Here is a 21,365-nt window from a genome sequence, read left to right as displayed (position 1 = left end):
TCTTTTGATCTCTTCTTTTATCAAATTCCCTCTGTAGATTTTGGAATTGTTCATTCACTGATTTTTAAAAATTGTTTCATTTAAAATAAGTTTACTGAATTAAACTCAATAAATGAAACAAGACTGGAGCTTGAAATAAACTATGTTGATTCAAATAAACACATATTGCAAAACTGTCTTGCTTATCTATGCAAAGAAATTAATCTTTGTAATAATAATGCATGGATCTATAAGGCAATAAAGATATTATATAAATCTTGATTAATCCTTTTTATGTAGTTCTTGGTTTTTAAATTTTGGGCATTGTGTTTTCAGTTTTAATTTCACAGGCATATTTAACAAATCTACATGCCACCAATCATTTTTAAGTTTGCCCACACTATAATTTATTGCATCTTTAGATTATTTTAATTTTCTGTATTTATATTTAACATTTATCTCTTTTTTTTTATAGAGCACATCAATGTAAGACTTCATCTTACTACCACCAGGTTTCTATTTTGTTCTTCATTTAGATATTTTAGTTTTTCTCAATTTTTTTTTGTTCTTCTGGGTAACTTTAAATATTTAAAAGAATAGAGTAACACTATTGTCATTAACATATTGCATTAACATTTTTAGTATTAGCTTTTTAATAAAAATTTAGATTGATTAAGCATTGGTAAAACAATGTAATTATTTTACTGTCGTAAGTACTCTTACACTCTTTTCTTTTCCCCTCTGTATTTGTGTACTAGGTGGTTGTGAATGCCCTTTTAGGAGCAATTCCATCCATCATGAACGTGCTTCTCGTTTGTCTCATATTCTGGCTAATTTTCAGCATCATGGGAGTAAATCTGTTTGCTGGGAAGTTCTACTACTGTGTTAACACCACATCTGATGAAAGGTTTGAAGTCGACAGAATCAACAATTTTAGTCAGTGCGAGGAACTCATAAAAAACAATGAAACTGCCCGATGGAAAAACGTGAAAGTAAACTTTGATAATGTAGGATTTGGGTATCTTTCTTTACTTCAAGTAGTAAGTGATTACTCTTCATATACCTCTTATTGCTTATATGTAATAGTAAAAAGCAATTTTTTCCCATTTTTTGTCACTAAAAGAGCAATTCTTACCTGGTAATTTTTGTCTGTGACTCAGTAATACCAGTGCATCGATGGCTAATATTTCTCTGTCATATCATATAGGCAGATGATAATTAGTAGGAACCAAGGATTTCCATGCTTTCCAGCAGGATGATTCCTTCTCCCTTCCTCCCTCCCTCTTTCTCATTACTGGTTTGAGAATTTTCAGAGTTGTAACTTGGAATGGTATTACACCACATGGGTACTCTTAATGTTATTGTTACTAAAGGGCAGGAGTCTGCATTGGTGTAACTAAGTCACAGAAAAGAATTCTCAAATAAGAAATTCCCTTTTCAGTGATTCAGCTGCCACCAGTGCAGACTGGTGTGATCTGAGAAGCAATTCCTCAGTACACAGAGAAGTAGGTGAAGCAGAAGGAAGACCATTAGATAGCCTTATCTATAAAATCTGTCCCCTTGAGTCCCCACACCAACTAATTTGTGGAGTTTTCTTAACAAAATTAGAATCCAGGGGAGTATCCCTAAAGCATGAGGAGGGCTATGGCACTCTATGGCTGTGTTTTCACTGCCAAAAAGGTGTTTTTACAGCAAGATAATTAATGTATGTTAGCTATCTTGTTGTAAAAAAAAAATTGCCTTTTTCGGCAGTGAAGAAATATCCTATGCCTCAAATGATCCAGCAGCTAAAGCCAAGAAAATGAGTCTACAGTTCAGGGCTTTAATTTGACAGAATCACATCAAGCTGGCAACTTCATACTCTTTTTTAAAAAAAGCTGTCACCTAGTTTTCCAGAATCTGAGCTTTTATTTAAAAAATAAAAAAAAAAAAAAAAAAGTGAGCCCAGAGCCTTTATGTTTGTGAAGAAAATCATGAAAACATGATCCGAGCATAAACTGACAAAACAATTTCAGACAATTGTGAACTACCTCATTCATCTTAGTAGGGTGGTGTCTCAAATGCGCAATTACAATAATTTAAATATCAACATTGTTAAGCATTTCACTACCGATCGCCGCATGGAAGAGTGACAAGCATGTTATGAAAATGTGCACAATCCACTGTGAATATAATTTGATTTGGTAACACAAGTGGTTTGTACTTGAAAGAATTACAACACTTTTTTCTCTCAATCTGCCCTGCGGAGCCAATAGGCCAGAGTGGAGGAAGGGAGTCCAGGGTGGGAAATGAGCCCCACCAAAGGGAAGCCATTCCTGCAGAGCTCAGCAAGGTGTCCTCCAAGCCGTCCCCAACTAGTCCAGGGCCTCTCCAGACAGTGGGAGCCTGGTCTGTTCAGGGATGGAGGTAGGACCAGGTGTATTCCTTTCTGTCTTTAGTGACTGCTGTTCTCTCCTCTGCCGGAGGCTGTCTGCAGACTCAGGAAGGCATCACTGCAACATTTATACTTGGTTCTCATTTTCAAGCTATTCTTTTCAACCACTAGATGGAGAGGGGGTCTCAGTTACTACAGAGAATTCTTTCCCAGATATCTGCCTGATGGGTCTTGCCCACATGCTCAGGATCTAAATGATCACCATATTTGGGGTTGGGAAGGAATTTTCCCCTGGGTCAGATTGGCTGGGGTTTTTTCGCCTTCCTCTGCAGCATGGTCACTTGCAGGTTTAAGCTAGTGTAAATGGTGGATTCTCTGTAACTTGAAGTCTTTAAATCATGATTTGAGGATTTCAGTAACTCAGCCAGAGGTTAGGGGTCTATTTCAGGAGTGGGTGGGTGAGGTTCTGTGACCTGCAATGTGCAGGAGGTCAGACTAGATGATCACGATAATCCCTTCTGACCTTAAAGTCTGTGAGTCACCATGAGGGCTAGAAACATTTTTTTTAAATGAAAACTTAGATTTCTAAATCCATTGCATGACTCTGGGAGCTTGGATAATAGGTGTGAGCCTATTTTGCCTGTGCCTTAATCCAGTCCTGCCTATGGGTGTACCGGTACCTCAGTGAGGGAGAGCCAGGCCCAAGGATCCAGCAGAAGATGCATGGTAGTATTTTGAACATCTGCACAATATACTGAGAGTAGTGTCTCATTCTGTTATCTAAAGGAGGCAAACCTTGCTGTGTGGAACTTGGTTTGTGGATGGAACTTGGGCAATGCCACCACTTCTTTTTTCCATTCTGATATAGAGCTTGTAGAAACTATTGAGAGAGCGCGCACATTTGTGTTTATTCATTTCCTTGACCAAAGAGTCTCTTCTGGCTGCCCACAAAATGGACAGGGAGCTCTACATCTTTGAAGATGTGTGCGATAAAGTGATAATATCCATTTTGCAATCATGGAACAATAAGAGCACAATAAGGGGAAATTTTCAAAGGTGCCTATAGGATTTCAGAGCAAAAGTCTAATTGGCTTTCAGTGGAACTTGTGCTTGTAAATCCCTTTTGTAAATTTGAAAATGACTACTTTAGAACCTTTTATTATGTGGCTTAAAGAACACAGTGAAGAACATGACTCAGAGACGTAGCTTTTCAGGGCTCTGTACATAGCTTTGTTGATAAGGGCAGAAATTAAAAAAGCCATCTTCTAATTGATATGGAAAAGAGATACCATGTTAGACAAGAATCTAGGGCAGAGCCTTAAGACTACTTTGATCTTTGATGAAGAAAAGATGGAAATATCAGAACTTTTGTGTATCTACCCTTCCTACTGAATATGTAGCAACAAAACGGGTAACTGAAAGGAACAGATATTAGGAATTGATTGGCTGAGTACCATAATTATGCTTATATATCTATATGAATATAGATAATGCTTTTGGGAGAAATTGTGCATTTGGCTAATGGCTTAAGATAAAACATTAATCCTGAGGAATCTAGATACAAAAGTGTGATTGTCAATGGATATTCTTGCTGTGCTTCCTCTTTGGGCCACTATCTGCACTCTGCTCTGTGGAGAGCCACTATCTGCATTCTTAACTCCTGAACCAGAAGCCCACTGAAGTCAACAGGAGTCAAAAGAGTTCTTTCCCCGGCTCCCTAACGGTCTGAGCCAAAGCTGATTGAAGTTATTGTGAGGCTTTCCATTGACATGAATGGGCTTTGGCTCAGGCTGCTAGGAAACTAAGGAAAAGCTTTATTGAGTAGTGTGGAAATTTCCACATGGGGGGCAATACCATTGCTTTTTCTGACAAACTTAGCGACAACTGATAAGCATTAATGGGGGCATATCAACTATACACTGCAATTAAAAACCCATATCTGACTCATGCTAGCTGACTCGGGCTAAAGGGCTTGGGCTGAGGAGTTGTTTAACTGTGATATAGAGGCTCGGGCTGGAGCCCAGACTCTAGGACCTGTGAGGGTTCCAGAGCTTGGGCTACAGCCTGAGCCCGAATATCTACAACATGATTAAACAGCCCCTTAGCCCAAGGCCTGTGAACCCAAGTCAGATGGCACGGCCAGTTGTGGGTTTTTAATTGCAGTGTAGACATGCCCTATATTATGCAACAAAGGTGCCTTTTGCAGAAGGGCAGTAGCATTAGAAGGGCTTTGTTTTTCAAACTATCTTTTTGTTAGCATTACCCATTTTTTTTAACCAGCTGAGTCACATCTTTCTGGGAGAGAAATATTGTAGGTTCTTGTAGCCTTTCTGGACAGTAGATAATCTGGAGTAAATTCCTGTTTCCTTAGATCTCTTCTGGTTTCTGTTTGGAGCAGGAGATTCTAGAAACAGTTCCTTTTTATCATGGAGAAGGCATGGATAGAGGAGATTACAATGCTAAAGGAAGAAGGAACAGGATTTCTATAAAAAAAAAACTTTTTTTCCAAAATCAGGACCTAGCCCTCTCATCCATGATTAATCTCTAATGTTCTCTGAATATAAATATTATTTCTCTTATGAGAGTCATGCTGAAAAGTAAATAGAAGTTTTATAAAGATCCTTCGTCTGAGTCACTAGACAGGTGGCACACCCAGAAGATCTGGTCTAGTTTCTGAAAAAAAAACCTGTAAATTCTGAATTTAGACTGCCTCTGTATCACAGTCGATTTTTCTGAGCTGATAAAAATATCTGTGGATCTCTCTTGGGTGAGTTTTATGAAGAATTCTTTCAGTCTAGTTTATCTCTACAGAAATCAGAACCTTAGAAGAGAAATTTCCTAGTACAAGTGCAGAGCCATAAAGTTTTTCTGGCTAAAACACATGGGTTCATGATATGTGCCAACAGTTTTACAGAATCCTGGAAAATATCAATTAAGACTTTGGTGATCAGAGACTAAGAACAATTTCCAGAATACATTTGTAGTTTGGGTTTGTATCTTTTTACATGACATTTCAGTGTTCATTCTATGTAGGCTCTGAAGATGCCACTAGTTCAAAACTTTCCATTTTATGGTCCAATACAGCTGGTTTTGGTCTGTGTGAATCTGCGGACGACTTGTTTTTTTGAGGAGATTTGTGGGGGGAGGGGGAAGGATGTCTAAACTTGTGTGAAGATTTTCTATATCCCTGAAGAGAAGTGACGAAGCTGGAGAAACTCCTTCTTCCCAGTTCTCATGCAGCTCTAAGTGGAGAAGGAGAGGGAGGTGTTGGGAGAAAATAAAGGGCATCTGCTGGTATCTCCTTTGTGGCATGACTCTCTTGTAACAAGTATAAACCTGAAATCTAGTATTTTGGATTTCCTCTGGTAAGTAAATCTCCTGGGGGTAAGAGACACTTCTCTGGTCAAAATTTTGCAAGCCATTAGGGTAAATACTGAATTGATTCTTTTGCTTCAAGGTAGATAAAAAGGAGGAGAAAACAGAAATTTTGAAATGTGGGGTAAAAAGTGTGGATGATAAAATGCAGTTCTACCAGGCAGATGTGGACAGCTATAAAGCACCAACAGGATATTAACTAAAAGCAATATATTGTTCTGCCCAAAAATAGACACTTGAAAACGTTCCTAAAAATCATCTCAGGTTGCTTGGCTTTAGTAAAGGAATAGAGTGGCATAACACCTGTGCGATCTTACAGTTTTCACTAAAAATTTGATCCACTCTTGCTGACAGTAAGTTGGGTTTGGTTTTTGTTTTTGTTTGTTTTTGAGGTTTTTTTTAATTCCATTCAAATTTATACTTAGGCTTATCTGGGTTCTTTGGCCAGAATGGTTTGGGTCAGATTCTGATCTCAGCTACACTCGTGTAATCTAAAGTAACCACTTTCAAATCAGTGGAGTTATTCCAGATTTAAATCAGTGTGAATGAGAAATCATTGGAGCTACGCCAAGTTACATCAGTGTAACTGAGATAAATTTCTGGACTCCTGTACTCTGATTTTATTCAGTAGGGATAAAGACAGTAATTTTGGAAATATGTAAGTAAAGCTTTACTTCTCTTGAGGAAAACGTTATAGGCCAAATTCAAGTCTAACATAAGCTGGCATCGACCTCAGTAGGAGCTGTATCCATTTACTAACTTCAGCACCTTAGTGCTGAATTTCCTCTACATGTATTCTACTATTCCAGAGCAACACAGACCTGAAGAAAAAGATTTCTGTAACTTAAGTGAACTTTCCAGTTTGGGAAATGATGGAAGGGGGTTTGTTCACCCCATAGTATCAATTAACATAAATATTTTTTTACGATGATGATTGTATTCATTGTTTCCTGATGACTCACTTGAGGGATTCAAAAGGAAACCAACCACTACAGTGAGGGAGCATATTGGATTCCAGCGAGGTATCAGTTCATAACCCATTCTCCCTAATTTTTTTACTTGGGAATTCTGATTTGTTTTTCTGGGTTTTTTTCTTCACTTGTTGGGAGCAGTAATGTTCTATATATGACTTTGTGAAATTGTGATAGTGTAGTGAATACAGATTCTATTTCAGCTCTTTTTAAAGATACTACAATTAAGTAGCATTTAATAGTTAGTGCTTCTCCATCCTCACCCCTTGAAGCTTCTACACATCCTCTCTTTTTTAAGTTGCTCTTTTATGTAATAATAATTAACTATGTGGGCTTTGAGAGTTCCTCAGTTCTTTCCCCTTGTCTCAGATGTGGTTGGAGATCTGCATTTTTTCTTTTTCTTTGTATCTATTTATTGGGGGTTAATCTATGTTAATATGAATATATTCATTATAATATAAATGCATACATAATTAAAAATAATTCCAGTCTGTCTGGGAGACCATTTATGAGGATTCAGGTGGTGTGTGTTTGGATCAGAGAAAATAAAACACACCGTCCAGAAGGGCTCCTCCACCACTTCCAGCATGTACATAATTCAAAGGTATGCCTGCTTAACAGATGGAGCAGATGGGATCATATTATGGACACACTGCATTTTTCCACCAGTGTGTAAGATGGCAGATCTGATTTTCAAATGGTTATGTTGGCTTCAAAATCTCTGGCCATTTCTGAGACTTCAGTCATGTTCATGGGTACCTGCACTCTAACACGATCTTTTAGGGGTTTTACCATCAGGGCCGGCTCTAGGTTTTTTGCCGCCCCAGGCACACAAAAAAAGCAAAAAAAAAAAAAAACCCCACCTCTGAGAGCGTAACTGCCGAAGCAAAAAAACAAAACAACACAACAACCCGGAATGCTACCCCTGGAATTCTGCCACCCCAAGCATGTGCTTGGTTTGCTGGTGCCTAGAGCCGGCCCTGTTTACAATCATGCCATAAATTGTCAGCATGATCTAATCTTTACTGTGGTGGCCCCTAAGGTATAAAACTTGCTCCTCCCAGACATACACCTGAGGGCAACCCTACATGTCTAAAAACTATGCTGCTTCAGGACTGTTTTTTGTTTTAATCATGAATGGTCCCACTTTGTCTCTTCAGTACTTTAGTCACTTTTGATTGGTCTATTTCCTGATGCTGCTAACTGTATTGCACTTTATATGCTCCATGGGCAGAGTTTGTTTTTCCAATAACCCCACTACTAACTAGGTGTCAAGAAACTAATGAGGTAGCAATAATCATGAAAGAGGGGGTTCCCTATTCTGGGCTGGGATCTGTGCCTGCATTTTTTTTCCGGCAGATGATGATGGGTGGCATAAAAAGACTACAGAACTACTTGAATCCTCCATTTCTCTCTAGGCGTGTTTGGATTAAATCTCAGTATGTTGATTCTTACTTGGAGATGTCCTTCCTCTTACTGTCTTCATCTCTCTGTTAGGGTTTATGCTCAGAAGGAAGCAGCTGTAGAAGTCCGTAGAATGCTACCACAGATGGTGCATCTTTAGTCTTTGCCACATAGAGTGCATATCTTCTGTTCAATATTCTCTTCCTCCAGTAGCTTCCCAATAAAGAACATATATGAGAGACCTAACATGTTTTAATATATGCTAAAATATAACTATAGTAAAAACAAAATCACTAAACCAGAGAGAACGATTTTGACCATCGACAAAGCAGTAATCAAACTGGGAATGAGAGTTAGGGAAAGACTTACCTTGTTGGAGGGCTTAAATATGCTTGGTTCCTACTGGTTGCCACTTTCCTGACTGACATGATAATGAGGGACTATTCATTGGTCCTTGCTGGTGGCAACCAAGTCACAGAAGAAGGCTATTTCTTAGTATTTCTCAGTTGTATGTAGCCATTATATCTGCTCATCTGAATTTGCTAAGCATTTATTCCATTAAAATGGATACCATACACTATAATTTGCAGTAGATGATTAGGAATTATAAATGTATGATTTCATGGTTATACTAATTGCTTACTATGCCACTGCTCATATACAGATATAATGGTGGTGTATTTGATAAGTAGTGATATGATAAGCAGTTCTAAAGAAAGCCAAGAGATTAACTTGAACTATAAATCTTATATTAGACCAATGATTTAAATGTGATATAAAGATTCCTGGTACTGTATTCAGTTGATGAAAACAGTTATATAAAATGTTGGACTCTAGCTATTTTCATGAACCAATATTTTTACACAGATATCAAACATGTGTCTCATTTACAGGCTACATTTAAAGGATGGATGGATATTATGTATGCAGCTGTTGATTCAAGAGCTGTAAGTACAATATATGTTCTAAAGTCTTCTTTTCCTTGTATAGACTCTGAGTTCTAAGTTTAACAAAAATGAGTGAGTGAGCATGGCAAAAATTCTGCTAAGTATGAATTATTGTAAACTGATAGCAAAATTCCCATTGATTTCAATAGGTGCAGGGCAAAAATATATTAAATAGTAAGAGTGCTAAGGTACTATCCCAGGACAGAAGTATTTTGGATCTTTATGTTATGAGTTGCTGATTTTTCAATGAATTGTTGACATGGAATATTAGTGCTGATTTTTGTTGTTGTTGTTGTTGCAAAACTTGTTTTGTAGGTACTGGATCAACCTGAATATGAAGGCAACCTATACATGTATCTCTATTTTGTCATCTTTATCATTTTTGGATCGTTTTTCACCCTGAATTTGTTTATTGGTGTTATCATTGATAACTTCAACCAGCAAAAAAAGAAGATAAGTATTAAAGTGTCTCCTCTCTGTCCTAAAGACAATATAAGACATTGCTTTTTTGAAGTCATAAAAAATGTGGAATGATTGTCCCAAGCATTTATTCTGATTGAAACAATTGAAAAGCATTATTATATAAAAGATACAGTACAAGATACAATATGCTATAGCTTCATAGTAGTCCGGGTGATGAGTGGAACACATCCTTTCCCTTCCCCGCATCCCCAAGTTATTTAGTGTCCTGTGGATATTCCTTTCAATGTAAGTGGAGGACTAATACATTCTCACTCCTGGCCACTTCCTACAAACTCTTTATGTGGTTGCACTATTGATTCTAGGCCACTCTATGCAAGCACTTATTATTTTCTCTGGGGTTTTTTTATTTTTCCTTTTTGGCTGAAAATTCTGGCCCTTCTCAATCTGAAGGTGATTATTATAAAAGTGCAAAGATAATCTTTTGGGCTATTTTGAGCTATCAGTTCATGCAAAACACAGTACATTACTTCTTTGTGGCCTCTCTGCATACTTCCACTAATGCCTCAGTGATCCTGAACCTTCTATAAAGCTATGACAACACTGAACACTTGGGGATAGATTCACAGAATGACATAGGCACCTAACTGCCACTTTAGTGCATAAATCCCAGCACCAGGCCCCACTGGGATTCACAAAACCTGCTCAGCTGCTGCCAAACTTGTAGGCACCTAAACTTGCTTGGATTTTTACAGTAAAAGTTCTCTAGGCCTCTATGTTGTTGCGTACTGCAGCCCCATGCCAGGTGTCTGGATGCCTAAGCCACAGAACAATGCATGAACCAGGAGAAGATAGGCATTCCTGCACCGAACTTGCCTGCAGGGATCAATCCAGTAAATGTGTTCAGAGCTCACCTACCGGATCAGGCCCCTATAGGTGGGCTTACACAAAATGATGGGGGAGAGGGAGAGAGGGAGGACTGCTCTTATAACTTTTAGCCCAGTGGTTGTTAGTCACCTGGGATATGTCAGACCCACAGTTCAAGTCTTCCCCCTCCCCACCACATATGGGATCAGCAGAAGAGATTTGAACTGTGATCTGCCATAGGCCACTGGGCTTTGGGATACTCTGATGTGGGGCTCCGTCATTCTCTCCTTTTCAAGCTATCCCACTGTGGATAAATAATCTTTAAAAGTTGTTTGGCACAGATGGAGTGGATCCTAGCTCTTCTGCTTCCGTGGTGAGTGCTCTAACCACCAGGCTACAGCGTCATTCTCATGCTCTCTCGCTCTCTCTCTGGCCCAATGATTCTTTAATTATTTATCCAAAGTATAACAGGTTGAAAGGGACAGACTGTGGGAGCCCCACACATCAGAATCCCAGTTCAAATCCCTTCTCCCCATCAAGTGGAGGGGGACTTGAACTGGGGGTCTCCCACATCCCAGCTGAGTACCCTAACCACTGCACTAAAAGTTATGAGGGACATTCTCCTCTCCCAGCTTCTTGCTCAAATGGCATAGGTGCCTAACATAAAGAGAGGGTTTGCAGCTGAGAATCCCAAGCAGAGGGAGGTACCTCCCTGTAGCCCAATTTTAGGCACCTATCTCCAAGAGAGAGGCAGGGCTTAGCACAGGCCCCCTCAGCTTGGCATCTCCCACTGGCTATTTTAGGTGAGGAACCGCCCAACAATGCTGCCTTTTTGTGAATCCCATTCTGAGGTGCCTCTCTCTCCCCATTCGTTGTGCAGAGAACCTAAGTGCTGAACTCAGGCTTTGTGAATTCCAGTGATTTTCTAGACACCTAAAAGTTATGCGTGGCAACACTCAGCATCATCCCACCTAAGTGCCTCTGTGAATCTTGCCTTTGGTGTCTTAGACCGTTATTAGGAAGGTGTGAGCTGCACCTGCCTCAATTCCTTTCTGACTATGGTCTGTTATGGATGTGAGGAATCTCACTGTTGTGCCAGGTCTGCCTGACTGTTGGATGTTCTTTTTTAAAACCCCTTCTTATAGTTTTGTCTATGTGAACATTTAGTGTGTGGGAAGCTGGGGTGTGAATTTACAGCACACAAGCGTGCTGTGCACTAAATGTCCATGTGGACCCTCCTACCACATACTGACAGTTCCCTAGTGTGCACTGGAGTACAGTAGGGAACTTTTAATGCATGGTAGCAGGGTCCACCTGGACCCTAATTGCATGGCATGCTAGTGTGCTGTAGATTTACACTTCAGCTTACTGCGCAATAACTGTTTGTGTAGATAAGCCCTTAGTATCTGTTAGTCTTAGCTAGCTAAATATATATATTACCAAATCATTCCCTTTTCAGTTAAAAATCTAATATTTCATTTTACCTCAGTGCATTCTCTCACTTTGCTTGGGTCAGTGCTGACAATGGCAGACCTGAAGAAGAGTTTCAAGAGGTGTGCCTGCAGTTCAGGGATATTCCTGAAATACGATGCACGCACATGCTACCTCTTTTGTCTGGAGGAAACTCATCTCCCAAGAGATGTAAAGTCTGATAGGTTTTTATTCCTCAAGCCCTTTGAGTAAGGCTGTCAGAGAGAGCAGTGGATTCTGGCTGGCACACAATGAATGGCCCACAATGGCTGTCTTCAACTCCCAACCTCTCCACCACTAGCCTCCTGAAGCCAATCTTGACTCTGCCTAATAAGGACTCCACTACAATGTCTAAATAAAAGCCAGACAGGACATAGGAGTTAAAAGAGGCCCACTTCAGTGCTGACAGCATTAAAACCACGATCTTCAGCTCCAGTCAGTCTCTTCCAGGTCTGAACAATCACAATTGAAGGACTCATCTTTTTCAAGGCCCTCAAAGACCTTGGGGTCCCAGTGCCAGTATTTTGTTACCTAAGTCAGAAAATAGTTTTCACTCCAGTACCGATATCTGAAAGACACTGGAAAATTCTGGTGCTGATACCTTGATGTTATCTACATCCTGGGTGCTGTTGACATTTCAGGAGTGCCATAAGAAATGCCTTCACTGAACAGAACTGAATTTTTGATTTCATGTCGGATGCCAATTTTTTTTCTCTCTAGCTCCCTGGAAACATAGGAAGAAGAGCAAGTGTGCTGAAAAAGATCTCCCAGCATTAAGGGGAAAGCACCATAGAAAAAAGCAGTAGTAGTACTTATCTTGGAAGAGCACCAATTGGGCATTGACTCCTCTGGATCCAACTTCAACCTCTCCTCTCTGGTGCCAAAGACACCATCAGCATCTCCTGCTGATATAGTCTTTGCCTTACCAATGTTGTTTCCTTGGGCTCCTTTCCAAGATGGCTTCTCCTCTTCCAAGAAATCTCAGAAGAGGCAGACTTGGTTCATTCAGTTACCCTGACTCCTTCCTACTGCTAATTCCGCCTCCCATTTTGGGATTTGTATGTCCCCGAAGACCATTTCTTCCCCTTCAATGGACATCAGACAAAAGGCCTACCCATCAGGGAAAACTATATAGGGAAGAGTACTCAGTCATGGGGAAGGAGACCCAGGGAAGAGGAGACCTGCTGAAGGCAGGATGGAGAAAACCACAGGGAGTAGGACAGGTTCCTGTGATAGGGCCTGTAAGAAGCATGGAGATCTCTGAGGGAAGAGCACAGAGTCCTTATGGAGGGGAGGCAGTGGGAAACCTGCTGGGAGGAAACAGCATAGAGGAACTCAGCAGGGCCCAGGAGTAAGGACAAAGAGCACAAAACTTCAGTGTAGCCCAAGAGGGGCAGAAGAAATTGGTTTGGATATTTATTTGGATTTACAGTTGGACTTTTGTTACCCATAAGCGACTGAACTTAGGAGGTGATCTGGCTGAAAAGCTGGGCCATGGAAGACCCAGACAGAGACAGGCCAGCATAGAGCCAAGGAAGTGGTCAACAGGGGGTGTTAGACGTGAAGTCCTGTGCAACACCATTCTCTGCTGCTAGAGGGGGACTGTGGCAGTGCGTGCAAACACTAACAGGCACCCAAAAAACAGATCTGTGAGGCAAAGGTTCTGTGTTTGGGAGACACGCTTCTTGTCACTCCTCTTTCTCCCCAATTTTGATATGTATGTCAGGAGCAAAGAACCAACTCTACCACATTCCCCACTTCCAGCCGGTGGACAAGTAGGTCCTAGATGCAGTAGAACTCGAGCTGGTCAGGATTTTTTTGGCTAAATGTGTTTTCATCAAGGTTTCTCAGTTCCAGGATTAATTTTTCTGGTTAGAGAGAAACTCACCCCAGGTTCATGTCTCTGCATCTCCCACATCCCAGATGAGTGCCCTAATCACCAGGCTATAGAGTCTATTTCTCACTCTCTCTTGCCCAGTGTTATTTAATTATTTATACAAATGGAACAGCTCCAACAGGAGAGATTGAGAGAGGCCCATGCCAAAATAGCCTATAGCATGGTGCCTATGGCGCTCATTGGAGGGTGTGGTAGACGTATATTCAAGTCCCTTGCTCTGAAACAGGCAGAAGTGGAGATCTGAAAGGTGGCCAGCTGGAACTCAATACATATATTCACTCAACATTACTATAGTTCTAGATTTAGCTTCACAGTTTGATGCCAGGTTTCGCAGAGCTGCTTTACCATCTTTTTTATTTGAGAATTCCTCAGCCCATCAGTCATCTCAGCTACACTGAGCTTACCAGCCACCAGCGAGTGGAATTATGCACAGGTTCCCTGAAGAAGAAAGAGGGATTACTTACCAGTAGCTGTAGTTCTTTGAGGGACGTCTCTGAATATTCTAACTCCCTACTCAACTTCCCCTCTTCCTCAGTTTCCTATCCATCTTGGACTGTGACCAGATGTGATTGAGGGTCACACCTCTCTTACATAACTTTGGGCCATGAACATTGGGGATGCAGTGGCAAAGTTTTTCAGAAGGTTCTGGATCACCATGGTGCAGGTACTTTGAATCTCATGACTGTGGATATGCAGAGGTATTCCTCAAAGAACTACAGTTTCTGGCGAGTCTCCTCTCTTTACCTATAATTGCTTGTGTCAGAGTCCTTCTCTTCCTTCATCCTACAGTAGGAACATCCAGATCTGTAAGCATTATTGTACAATCTATGAGGAAACAAGGAAGTCTAGTTTTAAGAAGGGTGAGGGAAGTAGGGTGCAGGGAAGAGTAAAACTGACAAAAATAGTGGTAAGTAATTGTCTCTTGTCCTTTCTCCCTTCCTTATTAAACAATAAAGATATCCAGAACTGCATGAGAATATTGCAAGCAGTAGATAATATACATTGAATGACTGCTTGTAAAGAAAAATCCCCATTGTTTGAGAAAATCAGGCCCACATCAGAATGGGTTACAGAAGAGTGAGGACTGGGCCCGATAGCAACATTACAAATGCCCACAGCCTTTGCTTCACCCCTTTGTGCACAAAAGGTGGCTAAACTTCTTGTTCAATGTGCCTTGACCCTGAAAGAGGTTGGACGTTTTACTCATTCATTTGTGTGGAAGTGCTTGAATTTGATAGCCTACCTAATATTGACAGGATGTTAGTGCCTTGTCTTGATACACTGGAACCTGAAACTAAAACCTCATGAGCTTAATAGTTCATTAGACTCTGTTACTTGATGCCTTTAATGCATGTCAGTATTTAACTCTGCAGAGAGCCAATGAAAAAGTAGCTGATAGTAATATGTCTCCTTTGATCTCCTAGTGAGGATGTATTTATAATGTCTCCACAATAAAATATAAGATTATAAGAGACACTTATTTTCCTTGTAATCCCTTTTCTCTTTTGAATGTGAATAAAGTTTTGAAAGATTATTCATGTAAATATGGTTGTAACCAGTTTTGATTTCATTTCCTTACTTTGGAGGTCAAGACATCTTTATGACAGAAGAACAGAAGAAATACTACAATGCAATGAAAAAGCTGGGATCCAAGAAACCACAAAAACCTATACCTAGGCCAGGGGTAAGAATGATTTACTTTAATCTGTCCAGACTAAAAGGTCAATTTAAAAGAAAAGAAGAAATATTAGCTTGTAAGCAGTTTATTTAGAGTTCACATTTGTATAAAGACTAGATATTTGATCTATAAAAGGCTCATGTACAAGTTATCATTAAGGTAACCAAAAGTGAAAAATTTAAACACATTAAAGAAAGAAAGTACCTTTTCCCTCTGCTACCATATTTTTCTTTTTTTAATATGTAAAGAGGAAAAGATCCAGGAATCTGAACTCTATTGTATGCCCCTTTCCTGTGAATAATAATAATGATAATAAATCATTGCCATACTGTCTGCTTTCATTGTAACAGTTCTAAGAAGAAAAATCTGTCAGTTTACTCAGCAGTAAAGAACATGTATATATTAAGGCTGGGATTTTCAAAGAAGCATGAGGGATTTAGATGCCCAAGTCCTATCAAAATTCAATTGGAGTTGGTTGTCTAAGTCTTTTAGGATCCTTTGAAAATCCTATTATATTTTAACATGTAATAGGTGGAGCTTGTGGAAACACCTATAGTTAAAGTTACCTAACACTTCCCATTGTAATTCCCTAATTTCAATTGCTTATAACTTTGCCAAACTTTTATCATTTGGGTTAAAAATTCTCATGCTTGCTCCTTACCTCGGGCTGATTTTTTCTGGAAAATGTCAGCAAAAACGGCCCATGCAATTTCCAGAGTTGGGGGGGGGACAAGAAGTTTTACCAACATTAAATAATTTGTCCAATAATTTTTTGGAAGAACTCTAATATTAGAAAGAATGCTAAAGTTGCAAAGTCAACCACTCAAAAATTAAGACATGCCAGAATCAAAATCGCCAGAATCATGCAACCTTAATTCCCCTCCCCTTGTGGATATGCATTAGGTACAGTCTTTAATTACATGATCACAGTCTATTCTTTCTACACGACCCCTGCCTCATTCAGTGCACAGAACGGACAGTGAATGAGAGAGAGGGTATCAGAAAGTGAAAGGGTGTTTAAGGTTGTAAATTGGGACCCACTAGAGCTGAACTCTTTCAGCTCTGCTTCAAACTTGCTGTGTGATGCTGGGCAAGACTATCACAACATGTACATGCAAGGGAGCTGAATTAAGCTCTAATATTTGTATTATTAATTTGACAAGGCTGCCCTTTTACTGAAGTTCTATACAGTGTGTTATTAAGATATTTTCTTACCTTCTTCCAGTATAATATAGAATAGAATAATAATTGTAAAGTGTGAATTGAATGGTTCTTTTTTCCCCCCTCCAGAACAAATTCCAAGGCATGGTATTTGATTTTGTGACAAAACAAGTATTTGATATCGGCATCATGATTCTTATCTGCCTTAACATGGTCACCATGATGATAGAAACAGATGATCAGAGTGACGAGATGCAAATTATTTTACAGCGGATTAACCTGGTGTTTATTGTCCTTTTCACTGGAGAATGTGTTCTGAAACTGATTTCACTCCGTTATTACTACTTCACCATAGGCTGGAACATTTTTGATTTTGTGGTTGTCATTCTCTCCATAGTAGGTAAGAATTATTTGTTAAATTAAAAAGAGGCTAAAATGAGTGGACGATGACAATTTACTTGAGGTGCTTCATGTTTGGCTTTTGCTATTACAATGCTTACAATTAAGTTGTTTAGCTTTTCATTTCCCGTAACTTTATCTAGAGTAATCATCAAAATTCTTATATTCAGCCATCACCACAGTATCTGACTATATTAGGAATAATTTGTATGAGAGAATTGATAAGAACTTCTTCTATTGCCATTCTCAGTGTCAGAAATTACACATTATCCACTCTTGAACTATCAGATCTCTTTTACATAAGATATATTAAAAATTAAAGTAGAACCTATACAGTACATTTACTTGACATATGAAACGTTAGTAATCATATAAAACATGACTGAATGATTTGGAAGTCTTTGCAATCCTCCATCATTCTGATACTGTAGTACAGAAAGATTAAATTGCTGCCCCTTACTTACTAGCTGTTTTGTTTTTACAGGTATGTTTCTAGCAAAGGTGATCGAAAAATATTTTGTGTCCCCCACCTTGTTCAGAGTTATCCGACTCGCCAGAATAGGTCGAATCCTGCGTCTCATTAAGGGAGCTAAAGGGATCCGCACTCTGCTTTTTGCTTTGATGATGTCTCTTCCTGCTTTGTTTAACATTGGTCTCCTGCTTTTCCTGGTCATGTTTATCTATGCTATATTTGGAATGTCCAACTTTGCCTATGTTAAGAGGGAAGCTGGGATTGATGACATGTTCAACTTTGAAACTTTTGGCAACAGCATGATCTGCCTATTTCAGATTACCACGTCAGCTGGTTGGGATGGCTTGTTAGCACCAATTCTTAACAGTGGAGAACCAGACTGTGATCCTAATAAACCTCACCCAGGAAGCTCTGTTAAAGGAGACTGTGGTAACCCTTCAGTTGGGATTTTCTTTTTTGTCAGTTATATTATCATCTCATTTCTAGTTGTAGTAAACATGTATATTGCTGTTATTTTGGAGAACTTCAGTGTTGCTACAGAAGAAAGTGCCGAGCCCTTGAGCGAGGACGATTTTGAGATGTTCTATGAGGTTTGGGAAAAATATGATCCAGATGCAACCCAGTTCATGGAATTTGCAAAACTGTCTGATTTTGCAGCTGCACTTGATCCTCCTCTTCATTTACCAAAACCAAACAAAGTTCAGCTTATTGCAATGGATCTGCCCATGGTGAGTGGTGACAGAATTCACTGCCTTGACATCTTGTTTGCTTTTACAAAGCGTGTTTTGGGGGAAAGTGGAGAGATGGATGCACTTCGAATACAAATGGAAGACCGGTTTATGGCATCCAATCCCTCAAAAGCCTCCTATGAACCAATTACAACCACATTAAAACGAAAACAAGAGGAGGCATCTGCTGTCATTATTCAGCATGCTTTCAGACGTTACCTTTTAAAACGAACAGTAAAACAGGCTTCATTTGCATACAACAAAAATAAAATCCAAGGAGGGATTGGTCAATGTATCAAAGATGAAATTCTTATTGACAAGTTAAATGAAAATTCATTTACAGAGAAAACAGACATGACCACCTCAACAGCAGTTTGTCCACCTTCCTATGATTGTGTAACAAAGCTAGTAAAAGAAAAACATGAAAAGGAAGACAAAGATGTCAGAAAGAAGGAAAAATAAAATGCAAGGAAACAATTCTGTTTGTCTGAAAAGTTGTTTACAGCCTGTGAAGGTGATGTGTTTGTGTCCACAGGACTCCTGTAGGAGGTCTATGCCAAACAGACAGTTTTTAAAAATATACTGTATACATAAGGTCAGTGCCTATAACAAGACAGTGACCCCTTGTCAGTAAACTGTGACTATAATATGGGGAAATAACCTTGACTGGAGGTTACTATTTTCACTACCAGCTGACACTGCTGAAGAGGAGAGAAAAAATGGCTACTCAGACTGTAGGGACCAGTTAAAGGGGTGAAAACCAATAAATTTTTGTGTGTTTAGCATAAAACAATACAGTAACTGTATCCACTGTTTGCATTTCAACTGCCACATTTGTCATATTTTTACAAAATCTGTGTTGGTGGATTCATCTTTTTTTTTAATCATATGTTTATTATATGTAACTATTTTTGTAAATGGGGTTTATGTTGGGGAAGGGGTTAAGTATTACTTTACAGGTATGAGGACCAGGTGTTCTATAATATGACTCTCTAATATACACACAGAAATTATTTGCATGAAGGCATGCTGCACTTATAGATCATGCATGAAAAAACATTAAGTCACAGAGAACAACAGATTTTTAACTACTCTGTGTTTCTGGGAGGGAGTAATAAATTCTGAGGTGCTTAATTAATGTATTCATGTTGTGTCACATCAGACGAGTCTTTATATGCCTGTAAAGTTCTCTATAATCCACAGGAACAGAACAGATGGATTATTTTTACACAGACCATTAAATCTCAGCAAGTGCAAACTTCATTGTAAGGTCTGGAGTCCAAGGTTTTATGTCTTTGTCAAATGGTTTTCTGTATAAAAATATTAAAAGAATCTGCCCTATAAAACAGAATTGACCAAAACGAACCCTTTATAAAATTGTTCTGCTTTATCCTGCAGTATTGTTTGGCCATCTTCAGCTCTCAGTAAGGTTGACATTGTATATGTTAATGAAAAGCCCTCTGTTATGTAAATAGTAATTTTACCCTGTGGTGCATGTTTGAGCAACCAAATAATGACATGAGCACATTTATTGCATCAAATATGTACCACAATAAGTGTAGTGTGCAAGCTTTCAACAGGTAAAAGTATGTATTCTCTACCATTATAGATAGTTTGGATGCTATCAATGCATGTTTATACTGCCTGTGCTGCTGTTCTTTCAACAGTCCAGAATTCTTAATTATGGGAAGCCATACATCAGAGGTAAAGAGAAACAAATTGTTCAACAAGACCTCATTTCTTCACATCATTAAGCAATAGTTTGCACCTAATTTAAGAGCTTTTTTGTTTTAAATTTTTAAATCTTAAGTGAAAACATATGGTGTATAGCAAAACTGTACAGATGTGTTGCAAACTGCTAAACCTGTTGAAAATGTGGTTAGAATTTTATAAGCAAATATAAATATTGTAAAAAAAACCATTTTATTTTATTTTTCAGCATTATGTATATAATATAAGAAATGAATTTTATCTTCAGGTTGATGTCACAGCCATTTTTATTACTTTCTGACCACAGCACTTTTTCATGGAAGAACTTCAGAAAATAAGAAATGAAGACAAGAATGGGTAGTTGTAGGTTTCTGCTTTTTTACTATATTTGAAAACATTTCCATTTGAAATAATTTGATAATTTCTGCAAAAGAAGTGCACAATTTGCTTTATTACAAAAGGCTATATTTTTTGCTTTGGAAAAGGATGCAAAGTTTTATTTGAATTTCTAGCAGTGCCTGCATCAGAATTTTAAAATATCCTTTTTCCTTCACAGAATCCTTTATCTTTTCCAGGGTTTATTTACATATATTCTTTTTGATTCATGCTGCATTAGAACTACTATTAATATAATCTGGGTCCACAATATTTTTTCACAAAAACTAAGTAGCAAAATTGTATAATCAAACACATCAGGACATTTTATGTTTCTTACACAGGAAAATTACATATAGACTTCTTTTATTAAAACTATTGACTTATACTGTATTAGTGAACTGCATGCAGGAAGATGCTATTACCCTAACTGATGCTAAACAACATTATTAATGCGCCAAAATAATAAAGATTACATTTTTTATTGTATTCCCTTGTCTGTTTTTATTAACTAAAATTAATATAAGATCAAAGTTATTATACTATAGTGCATAAGGATCTGATCCTGCATACCATTACAACCAGGTATAGTGCTTACTATCAGTCAGAAATCTATTGCTGTCACTGGGCTGTGCCCCTTAAGTAGTACTGCCACTGATAATGTTCACAGGATCTTGTAATAAAATAGAGTAACAAAAATACAAAAGGGATATAATATTTGGTGGGAGGAAACAGATCTAATGTGAATAGGAACTTGATTAAGATTACAAGGACAAAGTTATTTTTGTATAATACTCCACCTCTTTTATAACTTCACAGCTATTTTTTTTCCCCTTTCAAAGGGCCTGTTCCTGGCACCCTTACTCAAGCTGAGTAGCTCCAGAAATCAATGGAGTTACTTACATATTGCCAAAACATTCTCCCACCTCTGTGGGTATCTGCATGGGTGGGAGAGCAGCCTCCCTGGTGCCGCCACATCCCTATCCTGTGCATGTTGGTGGAGAATAGACTCAGCCTTGGCTTGATCTCACAAATGCATCAGCAAGCCCAACTGTACCACTACCATGCACCAGGTATAGACCTGTCTTAGGGTATGTCTACACTACAAAATTACTCCCATTTTACAGAAATCAATTTT

General features: G+C 38.8%; 1 protein-coding gene across 15 annotated transcripts in view; it reads left to right on the top strand.

Annotated features, from left to right (window-relative positions):
* Positions 1-18,773, top strand: part of LOC112111063 (sodium channel protein type 1 subunit alpha) — a 107,969-nt gene extending 89,196 nt beyond the window's left edge. For all 15 annotated transcript variants that reach the window (XM_026647542.2, XM_026647540.2, XM_026647535.2 and 12 more), the window contains 6 exons: positions 738-1,019; positions 8,997-9,050; positions 9,366-9,503; positions 15,284-15,388; positions 16,673-16,943; positions 17,427-18,773. In XM_026647542.2, coding sequence (XP_026503327.1) covers positions 738-1,019; positions 8,997-9,050; positions 9,366-9,503; positions 15,284-15,388; positions 16,673-16,943; positions 17,427-18,604 — 2,028 coding nt within the window. In that variant the 3' untranslated portion in view covers positions 18,605-18,773. The remainder of the gene's footprint in view (positions 1-737; positions 1,020-8,996; positions 9,051-9,365; positions 9,504-15,283; positions 15,389-16,672; positions 16,944-17,426) is intronic.
* The last annotated feature ends 2,592 nt before the right edge of the window (positions 18,774-21,365 follow it).

The sequence above is a fragment of the Terrapene carolina genome, unplaced genomic scaffold, assembly GCF_002925995.2.
Source record: "Terrapene carolina triunguis isolate 2854851 unplaced genomic scaffold, T_m_triunguis-2.0 Scaffold62, whole genome shotgun sequence".
NCBI lineage: Eukaryota > Metazoa > Chordata > Testudines > Emydidae > Terrapene > Terrapene triunguis.
This window is presented reverse-complemented; position numbering and strand designations above follow the sequence as displayed.